At 37.4% G+C, this 24,179-nt stretch overlaps 1 protein-coding gene across 2 annotated transcripts in view; it reads left to right on the top strand.

Moving 5' to 3' along the window:
* The window catches only part of LOC122561102 (uncharacterized), a 52,351-nt gene that overhangs the window by 22,814 nt on the left and 5,358 nt on the right, over positions 1 to 24,179 (top strand). For both annotated transcript variants that reach the window (XM_043712512.2, XM_043712513.2), the window contains 8 exons: positions 3,785 to 3,860; positions 5,977 to 6,108; positions 6,195 to 6,318; positions 9,578 to 9,638; positions 14,823 to 14,869; positions 14,958 to 15,033; positions 19,268 to 19,396; positions 20,074 to 20,163. In XM_043712512.2, coding sequence (XP_043568447.1) covers positions 3,785 to 3,860; positions 5,977 to 6,108; positions 6,195 to 6,318; positions 9,578 to 9,638; positions 14,823 to 14,869; positions 14,958 to 15,033; positions 19,268 to 19,396; positions 20,074 to 20,163 — 735 coding nt within the window. The remainder of the gene's footprint in view (positions 1 to 3,784; positions 3,861 to 5,976; positions 6,109 to 6,194; positions 6,319 to 9,577; positions 9,639 to 14,822; positions 14,870 to 14,957; positions 15,034 to 19,267; positions 19,397 to 20,073; positions 20,164 to 24,179) is intronic.

The following is a 24,179-nucleotide window of genomic DNA, read 5'->3' on the forward strand; positions in this document are numbered from 1 at the left end:
TCCGAGATTCTTTATTTTAATTTGGAAGTCAGAAAAAGTGAGAATGTTAGCACCCTCAGGAGAACCGAACTTTACAAGAAAAGAGGGTGAGAGTTTTGACCCACTATTATTGCTGCCCCAATAATGTAGTTATTCCCACATAAGATGGGTCAGTTACACCAATTTGAACATTACCAATATACAACTTTTTTCTCCTTGCTGATGCAAAAGGCTCTGGTACATAGAAGGGTGGCCTTGTTTCACTCGAGGTAGGGAATCGAGAAATTCATGTATGCACTTTCTTATTTTCATTAAGCAAGCAAGGCTGGCAAATATTTGTGAACAAAGAATAATTATTTAACACGTTTTCCCAAAAAAAATGTTTTTTTTTCAGCTGAAGGGCAGGGAGCAGAATTCTAGCATTCCAATTGCTCAGTCTAGAGGGCATTGTGTTGCACAAGGTCCAACTTGCTGTACTTCCACCAAGAGAAATATTTAAAATATTTAAATTGGGGCAAGAGCTGTTGTCACATTCAAAAATTTATAGCGTGTTATTTCATTGTTTAAAAAGTATCGAAGAGGAGTTAGAAGCAAGGAAGCATTAAGGCTTTTCTATTTACCTTATGCCTAGATTGCTAAACAAATGGATCAAAAGAGACAATCCTGTAGGCTTTAGTTTTGCTGAAATGATTTGTGATCAATTTTTTAAAAAAACTCAACAACATTTTTGGGACCTGTTTATGAAATGAACATTATTGAAGTGCATAGGATATTCTACCTTGTGGAGGGACACAAAAATATGAGCAAAACTTCGCAATCTGTTATGACGAGAAGAGTATTGACTTCAGATTTTTATACTGTATCTGTTGTGTCCTTTGTTATGGCACCCATGAGAAATGTTATCATCCCTCTTTGGAAGAATGATTTGTGAAACTCCATTCTGAAGTTTGGAAACTTGGAGTTCAGTAACCTAGCAGAGTTGTTACAGAGGTTGGGAATTCTATATGCATCATAATTGATCAATTTAGCAAGTGATGAAACAAGTGATGTTCAGTTTATCTTTGGCTTTTGTTTTTTTAATAATAAAAACTAGAAACCGAACTACAATTTCTAGTAGATTTTGTATGCAGTACTTGGTGAAAGCCTACCTGTCTGGTACTAAACCATGAAAATACACAATTCTAACAAGTTCCTCGAACGTGAGCCTTATTATTGAACATAAATATTTATAAATTTATATCCTGAATGTGGTAGTACTTGTTTACTTTTGTACTTGTCCAGTATTTCATGCCTGTGTCTGTTTTCTGAAAATGTATGCACTTATTTCAATCCAACGTTCTTTTCCCTATATCCTTTTAAGCTCAATTGTTGAAAGTATTTATCCTTTTTTAAAAAGTATTTGTTCTAAATGCTTTTCATTTCTCTCTGATATCGCATTTCATGTTCTAATAACAACATGAATGTTCTCATTCTTTTAATTATCTTAGATTTATGCACAATGTAAATATAGCTTTCTTACCCAACACCCATATGATCAAAAATTTGAGAGCTTTATATTTCTTGTTTCATCTCATGGAACTAAGTATGTTGCAGCTCAGTAAATCATTCCTAGCTCTGTTCTTGGTCTTTCTGGCCAACAATTTTTGTAAGGTTCTTCATCCAAAAAATTGTATGACCTAAAAATCATACATCATAACAGATCCCTGATGGAATTAATCTTTATTGGCATCCCATAGAAAATTGACAGATGTGATCAGTATCAAATACTTTTTATGTAATGATCTTTGCACTTGCATTAAATAATTTGTCATAGTATCTCTTTCTGCAATTCAAAATGGTCTTCACATGGTTTATGGTAGCTTTATCGTAGCTTACAAGCTGATATCGCTTCATACGTTTATTGCTTTTTCTTAAATTAAAACTAATAATCACAATGTGGAGGCATAAACTTGTATATGTTTTAAGCATCTGAGAAGCCGTGTTGGAATAAAACCTTGTAAAGAAAGATCTATATGCATCATAATTGGTCAGTTTAGCAGTACAATGAAAGAAGTGAGGTTCAGTTTATCTTTGGAACGGTACGTTCCAATTTTCTCTAATACAGTATCTCCTTCAGTTAAATTAGTTCAGAATCTGATAACCCCTGTTGTCTAACATGTTCCAGATCCTAAAATGTTTTACCCATTTGGTGTTGAGTCCCTCTGTATTTTGCACCTTATTTCATCGTCTATTGTGCATTGTTTGAACATAATGGAATTAAAATCTATTTCATAATTTATTTTGCATGATATTCTTTCTTATGATTGACAAACACCTTAAGCATATGTTTCTATTATGAATATTTAGAACACCATGAACACTTTTTTTTTTAAATCAAAGCCAATATTAAACACTTTGCTATAAATATTAAATGAACACACAACTGATGTTTTTAGCATAAAGATTAGTTTGTGGTTCAAATAAATTGTAACAATTTGTCACAAGTGTAGCAGTAATATTTTGAAACCACTCCATGACCTTGACGATCCTATCTCTACAAGCTCCAACCTTTAGATTAGATTACTTAGTGTGGAAACAGGCCCTTTGGCCCAACAAGTCCACACCAATCCGCCAAAGTGCACCCACCCAGACCATTCCCTGACACCGAACACTACGGGCAATTTAGCATGGCCAATTCACCTAACCTGCGCATTTTTGGACTGTGGGAGGAAACCCACGCAGACACTGGGAGAATGTGCAAACTCCACAGTCAGTCGCCTGAGGCAGGAATTGAACCCGGGTCTCTGGCACTGTGAGGCAGCAGTGCTAACCACTGTGCCACCGTGCTGCCCATTTTTGTTTTGTTTTTTTGCTCCTTTGTGAAGTATCCTAGTTCTGACTTTTTTTTGTTTTATTCTCCTTTGTATTCCTCTCACAGTCCACCCCTCACTCTTGCACCTTGCTGCTTTCGCTCCACCCTTGGTGAAAGAACCTCATTCCATATTTCTCCAAATCCACTTAGCCTTTGTGGCCCTTCTTAAGATGGATCTTGTAGCCAGACTTTCCGATTGTCATCAATTATGATGTGCTAGGAGAAGTTTATATTAAAGCTATATACAGAGATCAACAATGGGGTACAAAATATAGCTTTGCTTCAAACAGCCTTCAAAAAGGTGAATATACAAAAAGAAAATACTGAAGATCCTGGAAATTTAATATGAAAACAGGCTGTTGGAAATAGCAAGTTTGCAAGATTTGTGGGAAGAAGCATGTAACATGTCAGTTTAATGGATCCTTCATCAGAACTGATAAATAATCCTTGAACTGAAAGGTTATCTTTTTTACATCGATGCTACCTGACCTGCTGAGTACTTCCAGCATTTTCTGCTTTTATTTGAAATGAAGGCACCTCTGTTTTTAAATTGGGGTTTAGTTTGTAATTTACTCACAGCAAAATGTGATATTCTGGTCTGACTACAAAAAATACTTGGCCCATAATTTGTCTTCAATTTATCTATTGTAATTTTCATTTAGGGGAACTAAATTAAAATGTTTGAGGGATATACAGCTAATGTTACATGTTTTGAGCTGGACTTGTGTATCATCCCAATCCCCCACAATTCAAATTATACAGTCCAAATACTATGTGCTATTTACATCACAATCTATTTTCACATTGCTATTGCACTGAGTTCAGCTTAAACTACATATTTCAGTTGGCTTAAATAACCTTTAACATTTGTTAAATGTAGTTTCTATCAGTTGTACACATGCCAAGCAAGATATCATTATAACTTTGGTATTATTACCTATCTGTTTAAACTAGGTGGCGAGGCATTATACCAGTTGGGAAACGCATACCAAGAACTAGATTTGTTGCTTTCAAGGTTCCTTTGAAAGGGGTAAGAATGTGGTTTTTTTTTTGTATTTTAAGCACTTAACTCATTATTTTACTTAAGTCATATTTTATTCTTCCCTCCAAACAGAATTCATTCTACCTAATTGGTCCCAGAATATTATGATGTATCAATTCTGTAACTTGACATCCAGAATAAATTTCCACTCCGGTTTGCTCTTAATTATGAGCAAAACGGTGGAAGGTATCATCAGTGGCGTAATTAAGTGGCTGTTACTCAATGACATTTAGCAATAGGCTTCTCTCTGTTACTCAGTTTGGCTTTTGCTAGACACATTCAGTTCCCAATCTCATTGCAACCTTGGTTCAATCAATGACAGAACTTAACTTTTATGAGGGCCATCAGTAACAAGGCCACATATGACAGTGTGACATCGAGGAGTCCTTGCAAATCTGGATTTACTTGGGATCAAGGAACACACCTTGAAGGTACCTGGTGGGAGTGGTACCTAGCACAAAGGAAGATTTGTGATTGTTAAAAGTAAATTGTTCTAACCACAGGACTTCACTGCGAGAGTTACTTGGACCAAAACGTTTTAGCAGTTTCATCAATGAATGTCCCTCCATCATAAAGCTAGAGGTAGAGCTCGTCACTGTGCAATGTTCAATACCATTTGCAGCATCTCAGATACTGAAGTAATTCATCTCTAATGCACTAAGATCTGAATAACATCCAGGTTTAGGCTGCAAAATGGTAGGTAATATTTATGCTAAACAAGTTCTGGTAAATGACTATCCTCAACTAGAGAGAATCCAATCTCCCTTTAATATTCAATGGTATTACTGACCCTGAATCACTCACTATCAACATTCTGGAGATTTTCATTGACGCAAAACTGAAATGATCTGGCCATATAAATACTGGTGCTGCAAAAGCAGTTCAGAAGTTTGCAATTCTGCAGCAAATAACGCAGCTCATAATTCCTCAAACTGTCCATAATCTACAAATCAGGAGCATGATGGAGCAGAGTCTCAGACATAAACTTATGTCATCTGTAACATTGGAATCTGGGTGTGGAAGAATCCCCGACCTCATGAGTATGTGTCTTTAAAAACATCATGACAATGAGACTTTATCTAACACATTCCACTTGCTTGGATTACTGTGCCTCCAACAGCACCCAAGAAACTTGACATAACCTAGGACAAAGCAACCTACATGATTGGCACTCCATCTAACAACTTGAGATTTTAATCCCTCATCCACCAATACATACTTGCAGTGCTGTGTATTGTCTGCAAGATGTGCTGCAAAACTGACCAAACTCCTGAGACAGCACCTTTCCAGCCTGTGACCATTACCACTTAGAAGGACAAAGATAGTATATACATACAAACGTCATCGGCTGTAAGCTACTTCTGAGTCAAAGAACATCCTAGCTTGAACTTGATTTTCCCATCTCTGCCACTGGGTCAAAGTTCTGGAGTTCCCGTCTTTAACAGCGCTGTTGGTATCTACACAACATGGATTTCAGTGGTTCACGAAGGCCACTCACCACCACCACGTCGAGGATAATTGGGACTGGGCAGTAAATGATTTAATCAGCTGCACCCTATTTCATGAGTAGTTTGTTTTTAAAGTCTTGTAGAATGTCATAAACTCTGGTTCACTAATGTCTTTTGGAAGAGAAATCTGCTGCCCTTTTGTCATCTGGCCTACATGTGACTCCAGAACCACAGCATGGTTGATTTCTGAAATAACTTTGTTCTTTCAAGCTACTACACAAGTATATATTTTCTGTTTCAGATGATTTTTATTTTGTGCTAATAATACTGAATTTCTTGGTCATATTTTAATAAAAAATCTCTGATCCAAGAACCATTTTTATTTCTGTATTTATTAATAATATTTTCTTATCCATTCATCTGGACTTACTATCTTGTTCAGCTGAGTTTTTTTTTGTTGTCGTTTCCCTTTTTTTAAAAATAGATGAAGCCTACTTATTACGCTTCTTGTTTGCTAATCCGTCTTCTACTTGGTTTGCCTCCCTGCCCCCTTCACTTTCCAGACTCTGTCCCTCCTTCAATGTTGACGAATATACATTTAGTTCTCAATGAGTCAAAACTTAATTACGGACATTAGTTACATTTTCTCTTTGCAGGCTATAAGCCAAAGGCTCACAGCTAATCAGAAGTTTTCTCCAAAAGACCTAATAGCCAAAATCAAAGAACAGAATGAGGAACTTGGATTAATTATTGACTTGACGTACACAACTCGCTACTACACTGAGAAGGTATGAAATAAACTGAATGAAGCATAATTATGGCCTTCAGTGAAATTGGTCAGTTTACATGACTAAGTATTTTTGACTGTTTATAGGATTTACCCAAAAGTGTACAATATCAAAAACTCTATACTGTTGGACATGAAGTGCCAGATGACGCTACCATTCTGCAGTTTAAACGGAGAGTCAGAAAGTTCTTGTGGGAAAATGTGGATAATGGTAAGCACTCAGTTATTGTCATCAACTTGAGTGCCATTTAAATGGTATGGTCCTTTAATGTCTGAAGGAAAATACTGAACTACTATATTAGAAGTATTGGAAATAATTTTAACTTGGAGAAACCATTGAGGGGATTATGTTTGGTACAAATGTAAATACATTAAGGAGCCTACTCTAACCCTCTGAAAATAGGTTTGTGTGTAACCAAGGTGGGTTGCTTGTTAACATAAAAACAAAGAACTGTGGATGCTGTAAATCAGAAACAAAAAGAAATTGCAGTTACACCTGTTGCTTGTTCAATATGTTGCACCTCTAGAGGTTTAATCTAAAAGTAGCAATAGTGCTACACATTTTATTGGGATTCACAAATCCAGTGAAGTGTAAAGAAAAACCACTCTGCATATATACTGTGAACAGATCCTTCCCCTAAACAGTAGCATAGATTTCCTCAGCACTGCGGAAGGGTCACTGGACCCAGGAATTACAGTTTGCCCCTGCATTAGCTGTTGTATTGTTACTTCACTTTCAATGGAGAACTTCCATCATCCCAAAAGTCCATTGGCTCAACATTGCAAAATGTTTGAATGAGGACTATGTTAACAAGCAAAACACAAATTGCTGGAAAAGCTCAGCAGGTCTGGCAGCATCTGTGGAGAGAAATCAGAGTTAATGTTTTGGATCCAGTGGTTTGCAGATCAGCTTTGATCGTATTGAATAACAGATCAAGCTTAACCAGCTGAATGGTCTACTTTTATTGTGTTCAATCCATCAGTGTGCATTCTCAGTGATATCTTTGTCCAGAGGCAGCACAAATTCCTGACCTCCAGAATTTAAGAGGAAGTTGCTAGAATATGAAATTAATGGGACCTCCAGCCGCAAGTCCCGGTGGTAAAGAAGAGCAGTTGAATGGATTCCTTGCTGGGCAAAGAAAATGCCTCTTTGGGAAGAGAGGGTCAATAGAAAGGGGGAGAAATCAGACAAAAAGGAATTCCTCAGTCTAATGTAACCCAAACAGTCATTTCATACAAATAGTGTACAGAGTTTGTTTATCCTTAATTTCCCATTCAAATTTGTAATAACCTGATGCCAATAGAAAAAAGTATCCTTTCTTTATGATATTTGGGCCATCAGTGTATTCATATCTCATTATATTTTTGGCATTGTTGCCAGGGTTCCATAGCAACCAGACCAAGGTTGAACAGATGTGGAGGAGTTGAAAATGACAGTCTATAATGGAGGATGAAGCTGTTCTAGGATCACTGGAGACTTTGGTATTGTAAGAGGGAATCCAACTTTCTGCCAAATCCAGACAGAGGCTCATTATATTCATTCCCTTGATGCTACAGTGGAAGGAAGCAGTATTCCAGCTCTCACATTTTATTGGCTAATGAGTAGAAAACTGGGGAAGAACAGAAATGCCCAATTGATCTGCTGTTTATGGCATTTGTGGTCTCAACATGAGTGAGCATGTGGTGTTTGTGATGGAACATATGTACAGGAAAGGCTCATCAGGAAATACAATGAAGAGGTACAGTCTGAAGAGAAGGATCTGGTTTCTGTTTCTGGAGCTGGCAAGTTTGTTTAATTGTATCATCCTGGATCCTTCCTTCCAATCAACCATACACAGGATACTGGAGGACTGCCTAGCAAAACCAGTGAGCAATTTAAATATCTTTTTGAGTGACAAAACTCCTACTATCTAAGTTTTTGACGGGCTGGTCACATCATCCAGATCATGAGGAAAGATCGAACTCTTAGGACCATGAAAGGGGCTACCATCAGGAGCTGACTGTTGGAGTCAGTTGACACCAAACTAGAAACTAAATGCTAACAGTGATTTGCATTCTTAAGAGAGACAACTTCCAGTTCTGAAGAAGGGTCACTGGACTTTTCTCCACAGATACTGTTAGATCTGCTAAATCTTTCTGACAATACTTGTGTTTGTTCCAAATTTATGCACTATCATTTTCCAACTCTGGTTGTAACTGCAAGTTGACGCCATTTTCTTGCTTTTATTGGAGAAAGAGAGAATCATTTTCCCTGTAGGTACAAGTTTTTAAGGATGTAAAACTCAACTTGAACACATTAAATGATGTGCACTTTCCTCGGATGCTGCCTGAACTGCTGTGCTTTTCCAGCACCACTAATCCAGAATCTGGTTTCCAGCATCTGCAGTCATTGTTTTTACCTAGTGCACTTCCACTAGTAAGCTGAATTTCAATCTGAAAACTCGAGCTTTATTTCACTTGATCAGTTAATGTAAGGTTTTGTTTTAAGTAAACGCATGCCAAAAATATGCAATTACAAACTGAGACATTTGGAAACTGAAATAAGTTCCTTTTTGCTTTCTGAATTGTTTGTGGGTGGCACGGTGGCACAGTGTTTAGCACTGCTGCCTCACAGCGTCAGAGACCCGGGTTCAATTCCCGCCTCAGGCGACTGACTGTGTGGAGTTTGCACGTTCTCCCCGTGTCTGCGTGGGTTTCCTCCGGGTGCTCCGGTTTCCTCCCACAGTCCAAAGATGTGCAGGTCAGGTGAATTGGCCATGCTAAATTGCCCGTAGTGTTAGCTAAGGGTAAATGTAGGGGTATGGGTGGGTTGCGCTTCGGCGGGGCGGTGTGGACTTGTTGGGCCGAAGGGCCTGTTTCCACACTAAGTAATCTAATCTAATCTAATTAGAAAGTGTGTGTGGCAGAGCTATGTTGGTCATAAGCTCTGTCTGATTCACAACTATTCTGACTGATCAAATTTATGTGGGAAGCTCAGCAGGAAGTTGGCCTCAGTGCTGCTGTGATTTTAGTGGGAAAGTTAATCACACTCAATCATAGATTTTTTTGTTTGAGATAGATCTTGGTCTCAGCCAACATTATATCTCAATTATGTTTTCCCCTTTGAATCAACCCCTTACTTAATTGTAAAATCTTCATTTTATGCTGATTATCTGGCCTCATGCATGAACGAGTATGTGGGTAGGATACTGAGAAATAAACGTGAAAGTATATTGCAATTAGTCATTGCTTGCAAGTAAAGAAAATTGATATTTGCAGTATAAAGGTTGAAAGTAAACATTACGTCTTTAAGTGCATGAACATTGTCCGGTTGATATAATAATTGTTTTTAGAATGAAGTTTTTTTATACTGCCAAGAATCTTGCAAGCATGTAGCATTTCATGGTAACCATGCATTACTTTTTAAGTCACTATGTTCTTCATATTGGAGATGTTCCAACCTTGACCTAATCTTTCAAATTTATTTTTAGATAAGATCATTGGAGTTCACTGTACTGGTGGAATTAATAGAACTGGATATCTTATCTGTAGGTAAATATTGTTTAAATCTACTTAATTTTCTCCCATGGCATTCAAGCATTCCTGAGATTCTCCAACATGTTGGGTCATATGCAAATATAAGGTGATTATGCTTGCAAGTGTTCATATTTTTATAAATTCAACTCCCGTCTCTGATTAATAGTGCAATTATGGATGATCTGTAAATGAAGAATACTTATTGCATCAAATATACACATTACCGAGGTAGCTTTATTATCTTTTGGAACAACTGTCTCTGCTGACGTTTATATTCCATTTAAGCCTCCTCCAAAATATCTATCATTTGTAATTTCAACTACCCTTTGCCTTTATATGATTGTCTAGTGCCTCTTTAAATGCAAGTATACTAATCACTTTAATCATCTCCTGTGGCAGCAAGTTTCACATTCTCAATACTAGGTAATGAAGACCTTTTTAAAACTTTGCTCTTGGTTGTATTTTGTCGATAGCCTCTAGTTATATTCTTTCTCGCGAGGGAACATTTGTTTTACATTAATTCCATTAAAACCTTTCAAAATGTTGATGTCTCTCTTGGATCACCCTAAGTCTTCCTCTTCTTTGAAAAGAAACCAAATCTGTCAACTCTTATTATGTAAAACCCAGGCATTTCCGGTATCATTCCTGTTAATCTTTACAGCACACTCTCTTCAATTAAGTTTTTTAAAAATGGTGACCATATGACCTTATGAACACTTAAATTAATAACAAGACTCCCTTGAGCCTACTCCGGTACTTAATATGTTCATGGTTGATTTGATTATTCTACATTCTTGCCCATTCTCAATAACCTTTCATTCCCTTCCTCTTTTTCTCTCTCTTTCCTTTATTTTCTCCTTTTTTTCTCTCGTGCACTCTCTCACTTGCGCGCTCTCACTCGCACACTCTCTCATGACTCCTGCCTCTGAGGTAAAATTCCTCCTCTGCCTCGAATGGGTGATCCCTTATTTTTAGATGCTAACCCCTAGTTCTAATTTCTCTCATAATCATACTTGCACTGTATTGTCACGTTTCTTATCAGTTGCATAAAAACAAATTAAGTTCAGCACTGCCTTGTAGCATACCTCCTTTTTATATCTTTCCAGCAGAAAGTAACCACTTTCTTTGTCTACTGTTCTCTGACAGCTCACCAACCGATGCCATGAACTTTTATCTTTTGCAATAACCTTTGTTGTGACCCCTTATGAAATACCTCTGGAAATCCAAATACAGTATAAGTAACCTGCTTTCCTCTGTCCATGGCCAATATTACTACTTCAGAGAAGTTCAATAAAAATTGATTAATCATGATTTCCATCTGTCTGATTACTGGAATTTTTCCAAGTGCCTTGCTTATAATGGTCAGAACTGTAATACACTAACCAGTGTTTTAGTCCTTTTTATATCCATCTCCAACCTTTATGTTGTTCATTCCGTGCTCTCCTTCCCTGTTTTGTTTGTACTTAAGCTGCTTTGTTTCTTGTAGTTACTTCCCAAATCTTACTAGGTTAAAATCCTTTGCTGCCTCCCTTCTTTACCTATGCTACTAGGATGTAAGTCCCATTATACTTTAAGTGAAACCGACCTTATTGGTACAGCTCCCTGTCTTGGAACTGTTTCCAATTATGTGAAAATGAACCCTACTTTCCCCCACACCAGCCATTTCCTTCCCTTGTTAGTTCTCTTGATCTATACGCTCCTACACCAGTTTGCCTGTAGTTAGGGCAGTAATGTAAAGATGTTTATCCTTCAGATTCCTGGTTTTTAACTAAGACGCTCACTCTTGATACTCTTTCAGTAGGACCTCGTTATTCTTCCTATTTATGTTTGTTTAATTTAGCCTTATGACACAGGACCTATCCTGCCCCTTTCTCAAGAACTTCTGCAGCTGCAGAGAACTTCCCTTAACCTGGCAGTGGATAGATGCAACGTATCCTTCAGATTTTCATTCATGGCTCCAGTGGATGCTATCTATCTCTCTGGTTATAGACCCCCTATTATGACCGCATTTCTATTCTGTTGTTTATTTCCCCGGACAATTACCTGTTCCACAGTGCCATTGTCCACATCGTGACTATCCTCCCTGCAGTCTTTCTCCTGATTCTCACAGGTAGCGAGTACATTGTACCTATTAAATACCGGACATCCTTAAACTCCCCTAAATTCCCACCACCCTACCTCAGTCAAATCCTCTTTCCTGAATCTATTTTTCTCCTGCTTTGATATCTGGATAAAATTCCTCTCCCTTCTATCGGTCTCTCAAACTTGCAATCTAGTGATTTTAAACCAGAGAGAGTCAAGATTGAGACATTCCTTGTAGATGTCTGCTTGGGGACAGTCTTGCAATTCACAAACTTCCACATTCTTCAGTCCAGGCACAGTTTCTGCTCTGTGACATCTTAGACTAGCCTTATTCAATTCATTCATTAAAACCTTTGCTCAGCGATTAATGTAGTCCTGGTAAATAGTTTAATGAGTTATAAATTTCTGGTCTTAGTTTAGATACTTCTAATCAACCTGTTCAGCAATGTTGTTATACTCTTCTGGAACTGGTGGGATTTCAACCCAGGCCTTCTGGCTCAGAGATAGGGACACAATAACTCAGCTACATGACTCCTTTCTGATCCTAGTTTAACCTACTCTAATTTAATCAATAACCTATCTGCTTCTTTAACGGTTCCAGGTTTCAGCACTCAAGTCTTCATGTCGTCTTCTCTCTGACCACTCCTTGGTTTGTAAAATAGCAAAATTGAGCATCCTCTGACTCCAAATTCCCTCATTTCCCAAATTAATTCTTCAGTTGCCTAATTATTCTGTCCTTTTAAGTTATTCAATTTACGTCGAGTAAGTCTACCATTTTTTCTCTAACTGGAAATGTCATACAATTTTATTCAGCAACAATTCTATGTAAGGAGAGAGTCATAGTCCTACAGCACGGAAACAGACACATCAAGCCATTTGCCTGTGCCAAGCTTTTGAAAGAGCTATTCGGTTGAACCCATGTTCTTGCACTATCTCTGCAATCCTCTTGCTATTTATCTAATTCCCTTGTGAAAATTATTTCGAATTTGTTTCCAATATTGCACTGCACCGTTATGGTAATGTATTCTAGGACATAACTTGTGTGTTTAAATAACTGCAACAATAACTTAAACTTTAACAGAATAAAACATCTTAAAGACACTTCTCTGGAGCATTTGAAAGCAAATTTAACACATAGCCATATAAAGATACTAGAGCAAATGGCAAAAAAATTGGTCAGAAGTAGGCTTAAATTTAAGGAGATGAAGTTAGAGCCTTGACAACTGACGGTGGAATAATTAAAATTGGGAATTCTCAAGACCAAAGTTAGAGGGAGGCAGATATTTTGAAGTATTATGGGGGTGGGGGGGGGGGGGGGGGGTAGGGGGGGGGGGGTGGGGGGGGGGAGAAGGTGGGATGAGCGCTGGTCAGGCTGCATTTGGTATATTGTGGCAGTTTTGGGCCCTGTGTCTAAAGAATGATCTGCTGTCATTGGAGGGGGTTCAGGAAAGTTTGCAAAATTGGGATGAAGAGCTTGTCATATGAGGAGTGATTTGAGGACTCTGGATCTGCAATCAATGGAGTTTAGTAGGATAATAGGGATTTGATTGAAACTTATAGAATATTGAGAGGCCTGAATTGAGTTGATATGGAGGAAATGTCTCCACTAGTAGGAGAGGAAGGGTTGATCCTTTAGAACTGAGATGAGGAACTTGTTAAACCACAGAATATTGAATATATGGAATTCATTGCCCAGAGTCTGTGGAGGCCAATTCATTGACCGACCGACCCACCCACCCCTGAGATAGATTGATAGGTTTTTGATTAATAAGGGGATCAATGGCAAAGACTGGAGAATGAGGTTGAGAAACATAGCGGCCGTGATCAAATGTTAGAGCAGACTCAATTGGCTGAATGGCCTAACTCTCTCATATCATATGCTGTTATAATCTGGGGCTTGACCAGTGATTTTTAAGGGTTTGGCAAAATATCTTCATTTTGTCACCCATTCTATTTAGAAAATCAAGGATCCCAGATGCATTATTTAACAGCCTTTTTAGCTTGCCCTGCTACCTTGAAGATTTGTGTACATTCACCTCTGTGTTTGTGCCTTCTTTAGTAGTTCTAAAGTGAGCTTAATTACCTCTCTTCATTCTTCCCATTCATAAAAAGCATCACTCTCTGCTGGTGTTAAATTTCACCTGCCATGTGTCTAGCCATTTTATCAGTCTATCTTCCTGTCCTCCTCATTGTTTGCAATTTGAGTTTTGTTTAGCTGGACACTATGAAGTTCTGCCCACCTTCACAAATCCAGATAATTTAAATGCATCAAAAAGAGCAGATCCACTATCGCCCCTTGAGGAGCCCTGTTGCACATTTTGCTCTTGTCTTCTTATTTACTGCTACTCTATTTTCTGCCTTATAACCATTTGTTTTTATTCAAGCTTCCAGTATTCTTTTGATTCTATTGTGTGATACTTAATCAAATGCCTTTGGAAATTCTTAAGTATTTTTTGGGTGAGGATTGGATTTTCTGCAAAAGTTGAAAATACTGTGCATGTAAGGAAATTGCATAAAGTTAAAGCACATGTTATTTGACATTTGTGATGCGGTATTGTAGTTACTGAAGTAGTTTTACTGAAGAAGCTTGAATATTAATCCAAAAGGAGGAGTTCAACTTCTGTTTTGGCATCTGAGGAATTTAAATAAAATTAACTAAATAAATCCAAACTTAAAATTAATCTGTGATGGTCTTCCATTGCCATTTAAAAACTTAGCTGGTTCACTCATGTCTGTTTAGGAATGAAAACTGCCATTCTTGCCCAATCAGGTTTACATATGATTCTAGAATGTCTTTCAATCTTAACTGCCTTCTAAAATGGCCAAGCAAGCCATTCCATTGTACTCGCTCAAGAAGGTGGCTCATTACTCCACACTCAAAGGCAATTAGGGATGAGATATAAATGCTGGCCTTGCCAGTGAGATATAAATATTGGCCCTTCTTAGGAATACATTAATTTCCTAATATAGGTTATAACTGTTTCAAACAGCGATATGTAAATAAGTTGAATAAATCTATTGTGACATTTACTCATGATGTTATCCTGAAAACATGGAAGTTTTTGTGATGTGGTTTATATTAAAGTATTGTGTTTTGTTTTAATAAACTGATTAAAGGTACCTTATTGATGTTGAAGAAGTGGACCCTGAGACATCAATTGAACGTATGTATCCTTAATTAAGCTAAATCCTTTCATACAGTCATCAAAAGTAGATCTTGAGTGACTTTTTCTCGTCCCATTTAAATTTAAGTTTTCAATACTGCTCGAGGCCACAAAATGGATGGAAGCGTATATTTGAATGACCTTCGAAGTGGACCAATGAGAAGGTGATTATGTGGCTTCTAAAAAAAATTTATTTGGATTTATTCTAGAATGCCATACTTATTTAATATGCAATTTTTGTTGTGTTTTGATCTTAGAATACTTTGTCAGCCTATCCTGTGAGTAGCTGAGCTATCTGCACTAAGAACATTCCAGGTTTAATTTGTAATTACCCTCAGAATTTGCCTAGTGAGGAGTTACATTTGGACAAAGTGCCCTCTTGTAAGGAGAGAAAAATCTGTCAGATTTCCCATTCCAAATCACTGCGCAGTAACTTCTACCGGAAGTGTAGAAATTGAATTTGGAGATTGGAATCTGGGTCTTTACTGTACTCCTCCATTCAAATAGTGTTGTCATATACTCTGTGTGAAAATTATTGTGTTAATATTGGTCACTTAACAAGTTACCAAAGGCACTTGGCAACCGTGGAACCTATCCCAGTCAGAAGTCTATACAATTGGGGAAGTGTGTTTTTTTTTTTTTTGAAAGCATCTTAACTCTATTGTCATGGGCAGATAGTCTTGCATTCGTATAACATCTTTTACAGATCAGCATAAGGGAAAACAAAAGCTGAACCAAGAAGGGAAGCATTAGGTCGGGCAATTGAGAGATCTGAGGTTGAAGTGGTTTGTAAACATGCAAAAAAGTGGTCTTGGTTTATGATGGAGTTCTAGGGCATAACACCTAGGCGTTTGAAGGCTACCAATGATGTAAGCAGTTTTATAAATCAGCAAAAATGTGTGTTCACAATCATTTGTAGGGCTGCAGAAGATTTTGAGGGAGTAAGAGCACAAGGAAATTAAGATAATTTGAAGTGAGTACATTTGGAAATAGCAAACAATATAGATTAAGTATAGCAGAGTCCTAGATTGGTAGGGCTCAGTGTTGGAATAACACAGTAGGGTTTTGTTTGAATCCTCTTTCACAGAAAGAGGGCAATGGGAGGCCAACAAATAGAAACTTAATTAGCCAAGTCTGGAGGTAACGGTACACAGATTGCAGCAACAAAAGATTAGATAATGGGAAAGCATGCAATGTCGCGAACTAGAAGTAGAGGTCTTTGTGCACTTCAGTAAAAGTGGACAATGATCCACAGGATTAAAGAGGCAGTGATGTCTTCCATGCTGGTGAATATCATTGGAGGCACTGAGATCACTTAGATTCAAACTTCCATTGGTAGCAGTAAGGATGGTTGAGTGGTAATGGAGACTAGGTATAGGAATCAAGAGGGTCTTGATGCTAAAGACTGGAGACCTGAAGAGTGATATATTGAGGGGAACAGAGGATGGTAGTGCCAAGAAGGGGCTAAAAAGGCAAGAGGTGCACTTGGTTATAATTTTGGATTCCAACTAAGATGCATGTGTGACTGAATATGTAGGAAGTCCTGAATTTATAAAGCTTATGTACTTGGATTAAGACAGTAGCAATCTTTTAAATGAAGACCATAAACAAAGAATATGAACACATTTTAAAGTTGAGCACCTCTGGACAATAGTGGAATGAAGTTCACTTGTGAGTAAGGTGACAGGAAGCTGAAATCTGGCTTGGGGTCACATTTACATACACTAAATATATTACGATGTACATTAATGATATTTGAGGAAAGTGAATATTATCACCAAGTTTACAGATGTCCCAAACGTAGGGAGAAGTTAAGTGGTGAGGATGACTACTTCTGATCAGAGATACACGTAGATAGGTTTCCCATGGGCAGATGGGAAATATTGCAGGGATATCTGAGGCTATGCAATTTGGCAAGAAGAATAGAGCAGCTAAATAAATAAATGGAGAAATACTGCGGGAAGTTCTGGAATAGAGGAATTTGAGTGTTATCTTTGAATCATAAAAACCGAGCATCTGAGTTCAATAGAGTAATAGGAAAGGTAAATGGAATATTGGCCTTTACTTTCATACTCCAAGCGTTTTGAACTAGGCAATTTTCTAAAACTGTACAAGACACTAGCCAGATCACAGCTGGAATACTGTGAACAGTTTTGGCTCCTCTTCTGAGAAAAGAGACCGTCATTGAAAGCAGTCCAGCGAAGGTTCACTAGGCTGATAACATCAACTATGGAAGGACGATCTTGTGAGGAGCAGTTGTGTAGATTAGATTACATTACATTACAGCGTGGAAACAGGCCCTTCGGCCCAACAAGTCCACACCGACCCGCCGAAGCGCAACCCACCCATGCCCTACATTTACCCCTTGCCTAACACTACGGGCAATACAAGTATTTTTGACCTGTAGTCATTGGAATATGGAAGGACGAGAGGCAGTTTTATTGAAACATACATGATTCTTAGAGGTCTTGACTGAGTAGACGCAGAAAGGTTGTTTCCACTTAGCAGAGAATTGGAAACCAACATGAGTGTGGAGAGTCTAGAGATCCTGAAAACAGGTGTGAGATGGAGAAAAGAGCCTGACTGGAGTGGAGTGAGAGCAGGTAAATAGATTGAGGGGGGAGAGGCCCATAAGCTAGAAAACAGTGTAAGGTCAGAGAGCTAAGATCAGGAAAACCATGCAAGACAGGGGAGAACTGAAAGCTGAAATATAGCACCAGACTGGAGAACCAGAAAACAGCATCAGACCAGAGAGGCACAAGGGTCGTAAAGAAATGATCTGCCAGATGATGAATAGGAAAATTTGAGGGATATGGGCTAAATGTTGGCAAATGGGACTAGTTTGGGGAAACCTGGTCAGCATGGAAGAATAGAATGAAAAGATCTATTTCTATACTGTATGACTCTGACTCTATAAAATGAAGGGCTATTTGGTTCAGAGGTATTACAGAGGAGGTAACATCAAGTACCACTGAAATTGCAGAACATCAGCTAAATCATTACTGAATGTTGAACTAAAATATCCACTGGCCTTGAAGCCAAAGGAGGAATGCAAAATTGACCAAATATCCATTAGGATTCATCAAAGAAAGTTCAGAGTATCTTTAGATGCCAACAGAAAGGAGTAATGGATTTAAGGGACTAATGGAGATGATAGCTGGATATGATAAAGTGAGGGAATGAGAGTAAAACACATGCCAATGGAAGAAAATCAGAATGAGATTGAAAAAAAATGGAAAGGATAATTAGAACAGGAAGAAGGCATGATGTCTGTAAAACCTTTTTTTGAAACTGGAGGGTTACATATTGCTCAAGGTGAAAATATTTCTGATGTATAACTAAAGCAGTAAAGGAGATTCAACTGGAAATGGAAAGAGGAATTGTAGTAGTAGGGGCAGCATGCTACTTTTTTAAAATGAAAATATCAAGGCTGGTTGATACTTGGTCATGTTATAATACAGAAGGAGGAAGTGCAGGTAACATTCATAACACTAGTCAAAGGACTTATTAACTACTGACTAAAGGGAGCCATAACAATGTTAAAATTTGATGGCGTATTATAAAACTTAATATCTCTAGTCATTTATCGCCCAGAACCAGATAAATGACAGTTGAGGTGGCTGGTTTATTGTAAACATCCCACTAATCTCTAGTAAACTGTAAGGAGATGATATATTCTGGGATTATTTTCCTTTTTGTTTCCATTAGATTTTTTTGGGGGGTGAGAATACACCTTAATTTTCTCCTCTTTTAAATAAATTCTGCTGCTTATAAATAAAAAAAAAGAAAATGCAAACATTTTTACACTCTGCAATAGGTCCAATATCAGAAGATTTTTTAAAAATGGCATGATGTTAAAGGTGTGAATCCTTCAATTTCAATGAAGGACCATACTAAACTGGTGTTGTGTAAGCTACTACTGTGCTGCAATATGTATGTTTTTTATTGCCTACTAATTACAAACAATTGTTACAGGACACAATCATGAGATCGACATTACTTGCCAGTATCCAAGTAACAAATGAAGACCAGACTTGCAATCCTGACAGAATCAATTCTGAAAAGTTTTCCCACAAATGTCTAGGAATTGGTGTCCAAGTTGGGATAGATGGCCCTCGAGCAGTCCAGCAACAATTTGGTTTAGTTGTAACTCGTCATTATAAACACCTCAGCTTCCAAATATCCCATTTGCTGTCCCATCAATAGGATGTATGACATGGCCTAGAAAGTTCACAACATTGACTCCAAAAGCCCTTAAGATTTTCATAGCTTGATGTTAACCAAGGCTAAGAAAACTTGATTTCTAGCTATTTCTCTTTTCCTCAGTTGAATGTTTCTTATTTTGAACAGACTTTACATGTTTATAAATTTGCTGTTCTTGAATTTCTCTATTTACAGTAATTTAGGAATTGACGTGTTTGATGCAGAGCCAGAGCCAGAACCAGAACCAGAAATACTGGAGCCTTTCCCTTCATATTCTTACAAAGGACCACATGGCCCGAGACCACTACTTGATGATTTTCCAGAGTAAGGAACTAAGTTTACTTTTCCATGTGTGATGTGGAACTGTTACATATGAAATTTTAGCACAGTTATGAATTTGTTTCTGATTCAAACTTTTAACTTAGAGGAAGTTTTGTATTTTGGAAACAAATGTCTTCCAATGGAAAGTGTGTATTAAATGTTTGTTCTGTTAGTAAATGTGACTGATATGTTGTAGGAGTTACTGTTGGGTAGCATTGCATATACTTAAATGATCCCACTACGAAACCTCTTTTTGGAGATTTGGGACAATTTGGCAATTTTCTGTTTTGACTGGGAGCCTTGTTCTGAGGTATAAACCTGGATCAGATTTACTAGCAGGGACCAAACCAATATGGGAGTATGATATAAATAAGTCAAGCTACTCTGAGCCATGACAATATTTTACAAAGAAATACTTCCCCTCAATGGTTCTTCATATTATTTTCCTTTTATGCTCAGAACAAGTTATACATGTATCTTCATTCCAAGGTATTTTTATAGGTTTTACTTCTGGTACACGTTTGTAGCATTCAGTTGTAGACAATTACACATGACAGATAGATATAATTTCACTTGTGAGCATCTATTATCCATGTGATGTAATAAGAAACCAAATAATTCTCATTTTTTTTCTGTCCCCCTCCCTGTCCCCCCCTTCCCCCTCTCCCCTGTGAAATAAGACCAGATTCACGACGTGGACCATCATATGGATCTCTACCTCTTTCTGCTAGAGATTTTGACGCTCCCCCTTATAATAGGTGGCATGACAGGTAACAGCTTTCAGCACTTACATCTGTTTGCTTTGTTAAGCTAAGCGGGATGATAAGAACAGGAGTTGGCTTTTTAGCCTCTAAAGCCTGTTCAACTAATCAGATGTCACAAATGATATGATCTAATTGCATACGTCTCTTTGCATCATAACCCTTGGTTAGCAAAATCTCAAAGATATTTTTTCCCATCTTCAGATTGCCAACTGGTCTATGGAATTCACATTCTCTCTGATCTATATGTTTTTGTAACTTTTTAACACTCATTTGGTACAAAAGAAGTCCTACAGAAACAAAGCTACACAGATCATTTGCTTTTATCTATCAATTAAGAACGAATTGCATATTTTTACTGAAGTGGTTTTATGATCAGTTTAATTCTGTTATCATGCCTTTTGTCTCCATCTTGTTTTTGTTTTGAACTTTGATAAAGGAAACAATAAAAATTGGCATTTTCAATACTTTAATTCCAAACAAATAACTGTTAAATGCTTTACTTGTTGACTGCTTCTTTTTGGCTTCTGGTGTAAAACTTATTGTAGTCCAGTCTAGTTTGATGTGACCAGTCTGATCTGAGGTGTCAAATTTTAAGTTCTTCTGTTAAGTGTGTCTTGTTACAAATCAGTGTCCAATATTATGACAAAAAAAATTATGCACACAGGAGAGTTACCTTTCCACTTGAACATAAATTTCTTGAATGGATATATCCTTCCTACATGCTGGGAAAATTCCATTTGTAGTTAGGTTTGAGTTACCTTAACATTGAGGAAAAACACAATCACTTTTGTACCTCCTTTTATACAATGTGCACGTTACCAAATAGATCTAATGTATAACTTTCAAATAGTTTTTTGCCTAAAGTATATGGCTCATTTGTTTTTACAGCAACTAATGTAATCTTATATTGCATTCAAACGTAATTCAAAAAAGGCCTTAAATCAGAAAGGAGAAAATTGTAAAGGTATGAAGGGCAAGTTCGATACGGTTGATTCGGAAAGATTGGGAAAAGATTTGATGCAGATTGTTTCCATGTAATATCTAAATACTACCAATGAACATACATTGCTCTAAGGCACTAGCACCCAAAGGCAGAGAAAATCAGGTATAGTTAATGGAAACAAGTTGCGAGATTGAAGTAGACCAAGTAAGTGGTTATAAGGATTCCAATGTAAGACTGAGGATTAGGAGCAAGTTAGAACCTAGGAAAATAGGATCAAAAGATTGAGTTAAAAGAGGAAACATGAATGCAAATTATCAAGAACTTTTCTAGAACTATGAAAAAGAGAATATTAGCTAAGATAAATGTGGGCCCATAACAGATGCAGACAAACTATTGTGTCTTGGAGAAGAGGGAACTGGCAGAGAAATTAAACAATTACTTCATGCCTGCCTTCACAGAGAAGATAATGTCCATGAGCATGTGGGGACCAAGCAGCCTGTTAAGCTGAGGAACTAAAAAAATGAAAATTAAAATAGTTATTGCTTGAAAAGTTAACTGAGTTGAAGGTTTATTAAATCTCCCATTCCAGACATGATTTACTACTGAAGGAGATTGCTTGAGGAATAAGTGAAGGCTTTGGTGTTTAATTTTTCAAAGTTCAATTCATTCATTCTAAAAGTTCCTGTGGATTGAAAATTAGCAAATGTAGTCCCATTACCTAAGAAGGGAGGAAGAAAGGGAATTCAGAACTACACATCAATGTTTGACAACAGGGAAGATGTTGGAATCTGTAATAAAGGGTGTGCTGACTAGACGTTTACAAAGAAATAGTAAAATTGGACACAGTTGATGTGGATTTATGAAAGGAATCATGTCTGACAAATCTCTCAAATTTTTTTTGAGGTTATTATTTGTAGTCTAAGTAAAAGAACCAGTAGGTGGTGTGTATTTGGATTTTCAGGAGGCATCTTTAAGGTCTCTGAGGGGGTCAATAATTACAACTAGATTGCGTGGGACTGGGGATAATATGCTAAAGAATTGAGGATTAGTTGGTAGATAGTAAACAATGGGAACAAATTGAGAGAATTATCAATGTCAGCTGTGACCGATGGGATGCCACAAGAGTCTGTTGTAGATCCCCAGCTCTTCACAATCAATATAACTGATCTGGGTGTGAAAGCCATGTAATATGTCTACATTTTCTAATGATCCAAAATTGGGTAGGAACATAAGTCATGAGGAGAATGCAAGGAGGCTTTGAGAACTTGGACATGTTAAATGAATGGGCTGGAATATGGTAGATAATATAAGATATGAATGTGTGAAGTTATTTATGTTTGCAGAAAAATGGGATACTTAAATGGGTTAGAGGTTAGGAAATTGAGTGTCCAAATGGACCAGGATGTCTTTGAACAAAAGTCATAAATTTAGCAGCAAGTAATTAACAAAGCGAAATTGTATCTTAGCTGTCATTGCAAGGGAATTTAAGTACAGCAGTAAAAATGTCTTTTTGAAGTTACGTAGAGCCTTAGTGAGGCCTCAACTGGAGTATTTTGTACAGTTTTGCTTCCCTTACCTGTGGAAGGATATACTTTTGAGAGTAAGCAACAGAGGTTTACTACATTAATCCTGGGATGGTGAGGTATTCTTAATAGAGATTTTAGAAACTGTGTCTACATTCTCTAGAGTTCAAAAGAATGAGAGGTGACCTCATCAAAACTTGCAAAATTCTTACAGGCATGATAGGTGGATGTAAATAAGATGTATCTGCTGGCTGGTGAGTCTAAAACGAGGGGAAATACTCTCAGGATAAGGGATAGGCCATAAAAGGTTGGGGTGAGAAACTTCTTCACTCAGAAGATGGTGAATCTTTGGAATTCTCTCCCCATTGAGCTGCGAAGCTCACTAGTTGAGGGGTGCAACATAGAAATTTCTGGAGACTAATGACATCAAGGATTATGAAGATGGTGCTGGAGTTCTGGTTTATGATCAGTCATAATATAATTGAATGTTGGGCAGGTTTAATGGGCTTAATGGCCTACTTTGCTAAACTGTTTAATTTATTAGTCTCCCTTCCTTATTCAGTTGACCAACAATTGGAGATTCTGCAGCAAATCAGAACTTGATAGAGCTGCAATAATATACTCCCATTGTGCAAGACCCTTAAAATGTGGAATATTAAAAGTTTTATCGTTCTTTTCTTAACGCTGGATACAAATCGAAATACATGGTCTGTTTTTGTGGTGTAAATGCTGTTTTTTGGAATAAGGCCATACTGGAGGTTGTGATCCACTTGAGTCTCCAGCAACTTTTCATCTAACATCCTATGTCTCTGGTCTATTCTGCCTGTGTTGAGGCAACGTTCTGTCAAGTGCATTAATGCTAGTCGTCTCATTATTGCTTGTTATCCTTTCAAAGAAATTGGTCATTTGTAAACAGTACTTCGGTAAAGTTATGAATCAGTAAAAGAGTGCTATCATTCTAAAAGATAAGACATTTTTTGTTAGCTTCAAGCTTTTAAATGTTCTTGGGATATGGGCATTATTGGGAAGTGCTAATTTATTTTCCATCACTAATTACCCTTAAAGATGCGTTTCAAAGCAATAGCTCACCAGCTACATTACTTATGATGACGATACCACTACAATGTTGTTAACAATCATCTCCAGGATTTTGACCCAGTGACAATGAAAGAAATGATACATATCCAAATCCAGAAAGTGTGTGGCTTGGAGCTAGTGGTTTTCCTATATAACTGCTGCCCTTATCTTAGCATTAGCTAGTTGAATTTAAGTTTGGAAGGTGCAATTGAAAATGTCTTGGTAAGTTGCTGCAGTGCATTTTCTACATGGTACGTACTGCTGGCATATTGTACTATTGCTAGAAGGTGTTAATAGTCAAGGTCATGATTGGGCTGCTAAGAAAGCAAGCTGCATGATGTTGAATTTTTAAAATGTTTTTAGAACTGTCACCATCACCTGGCATCACTATTTTTGATCTTATGGAGGAAAGCTCAGTAATATAACAACTAAAGTTGGTGGAGTCCAACATTTCATTTGAGTATTTTTCCAGCAATATC

Source organism: Chiloscyllium plagiosum, unplaced genomic scaffold, assembly GCF_037043375.1.
Source record: "Chiloscyllium plagiosum isolate Xiang-an unplaced genomic scaffold, Cpla_swu_hap1 HiC_scaffold_22, whole genome shotgun sequence".
Classification (NCBI taxonomy): Eukaryota; Metazoa; Chordata; class Chondrichthyes; order Orectolobiformes; family Hemiscylliidae; genus Chiloscyllium; species Chiloscyllium plagiosum.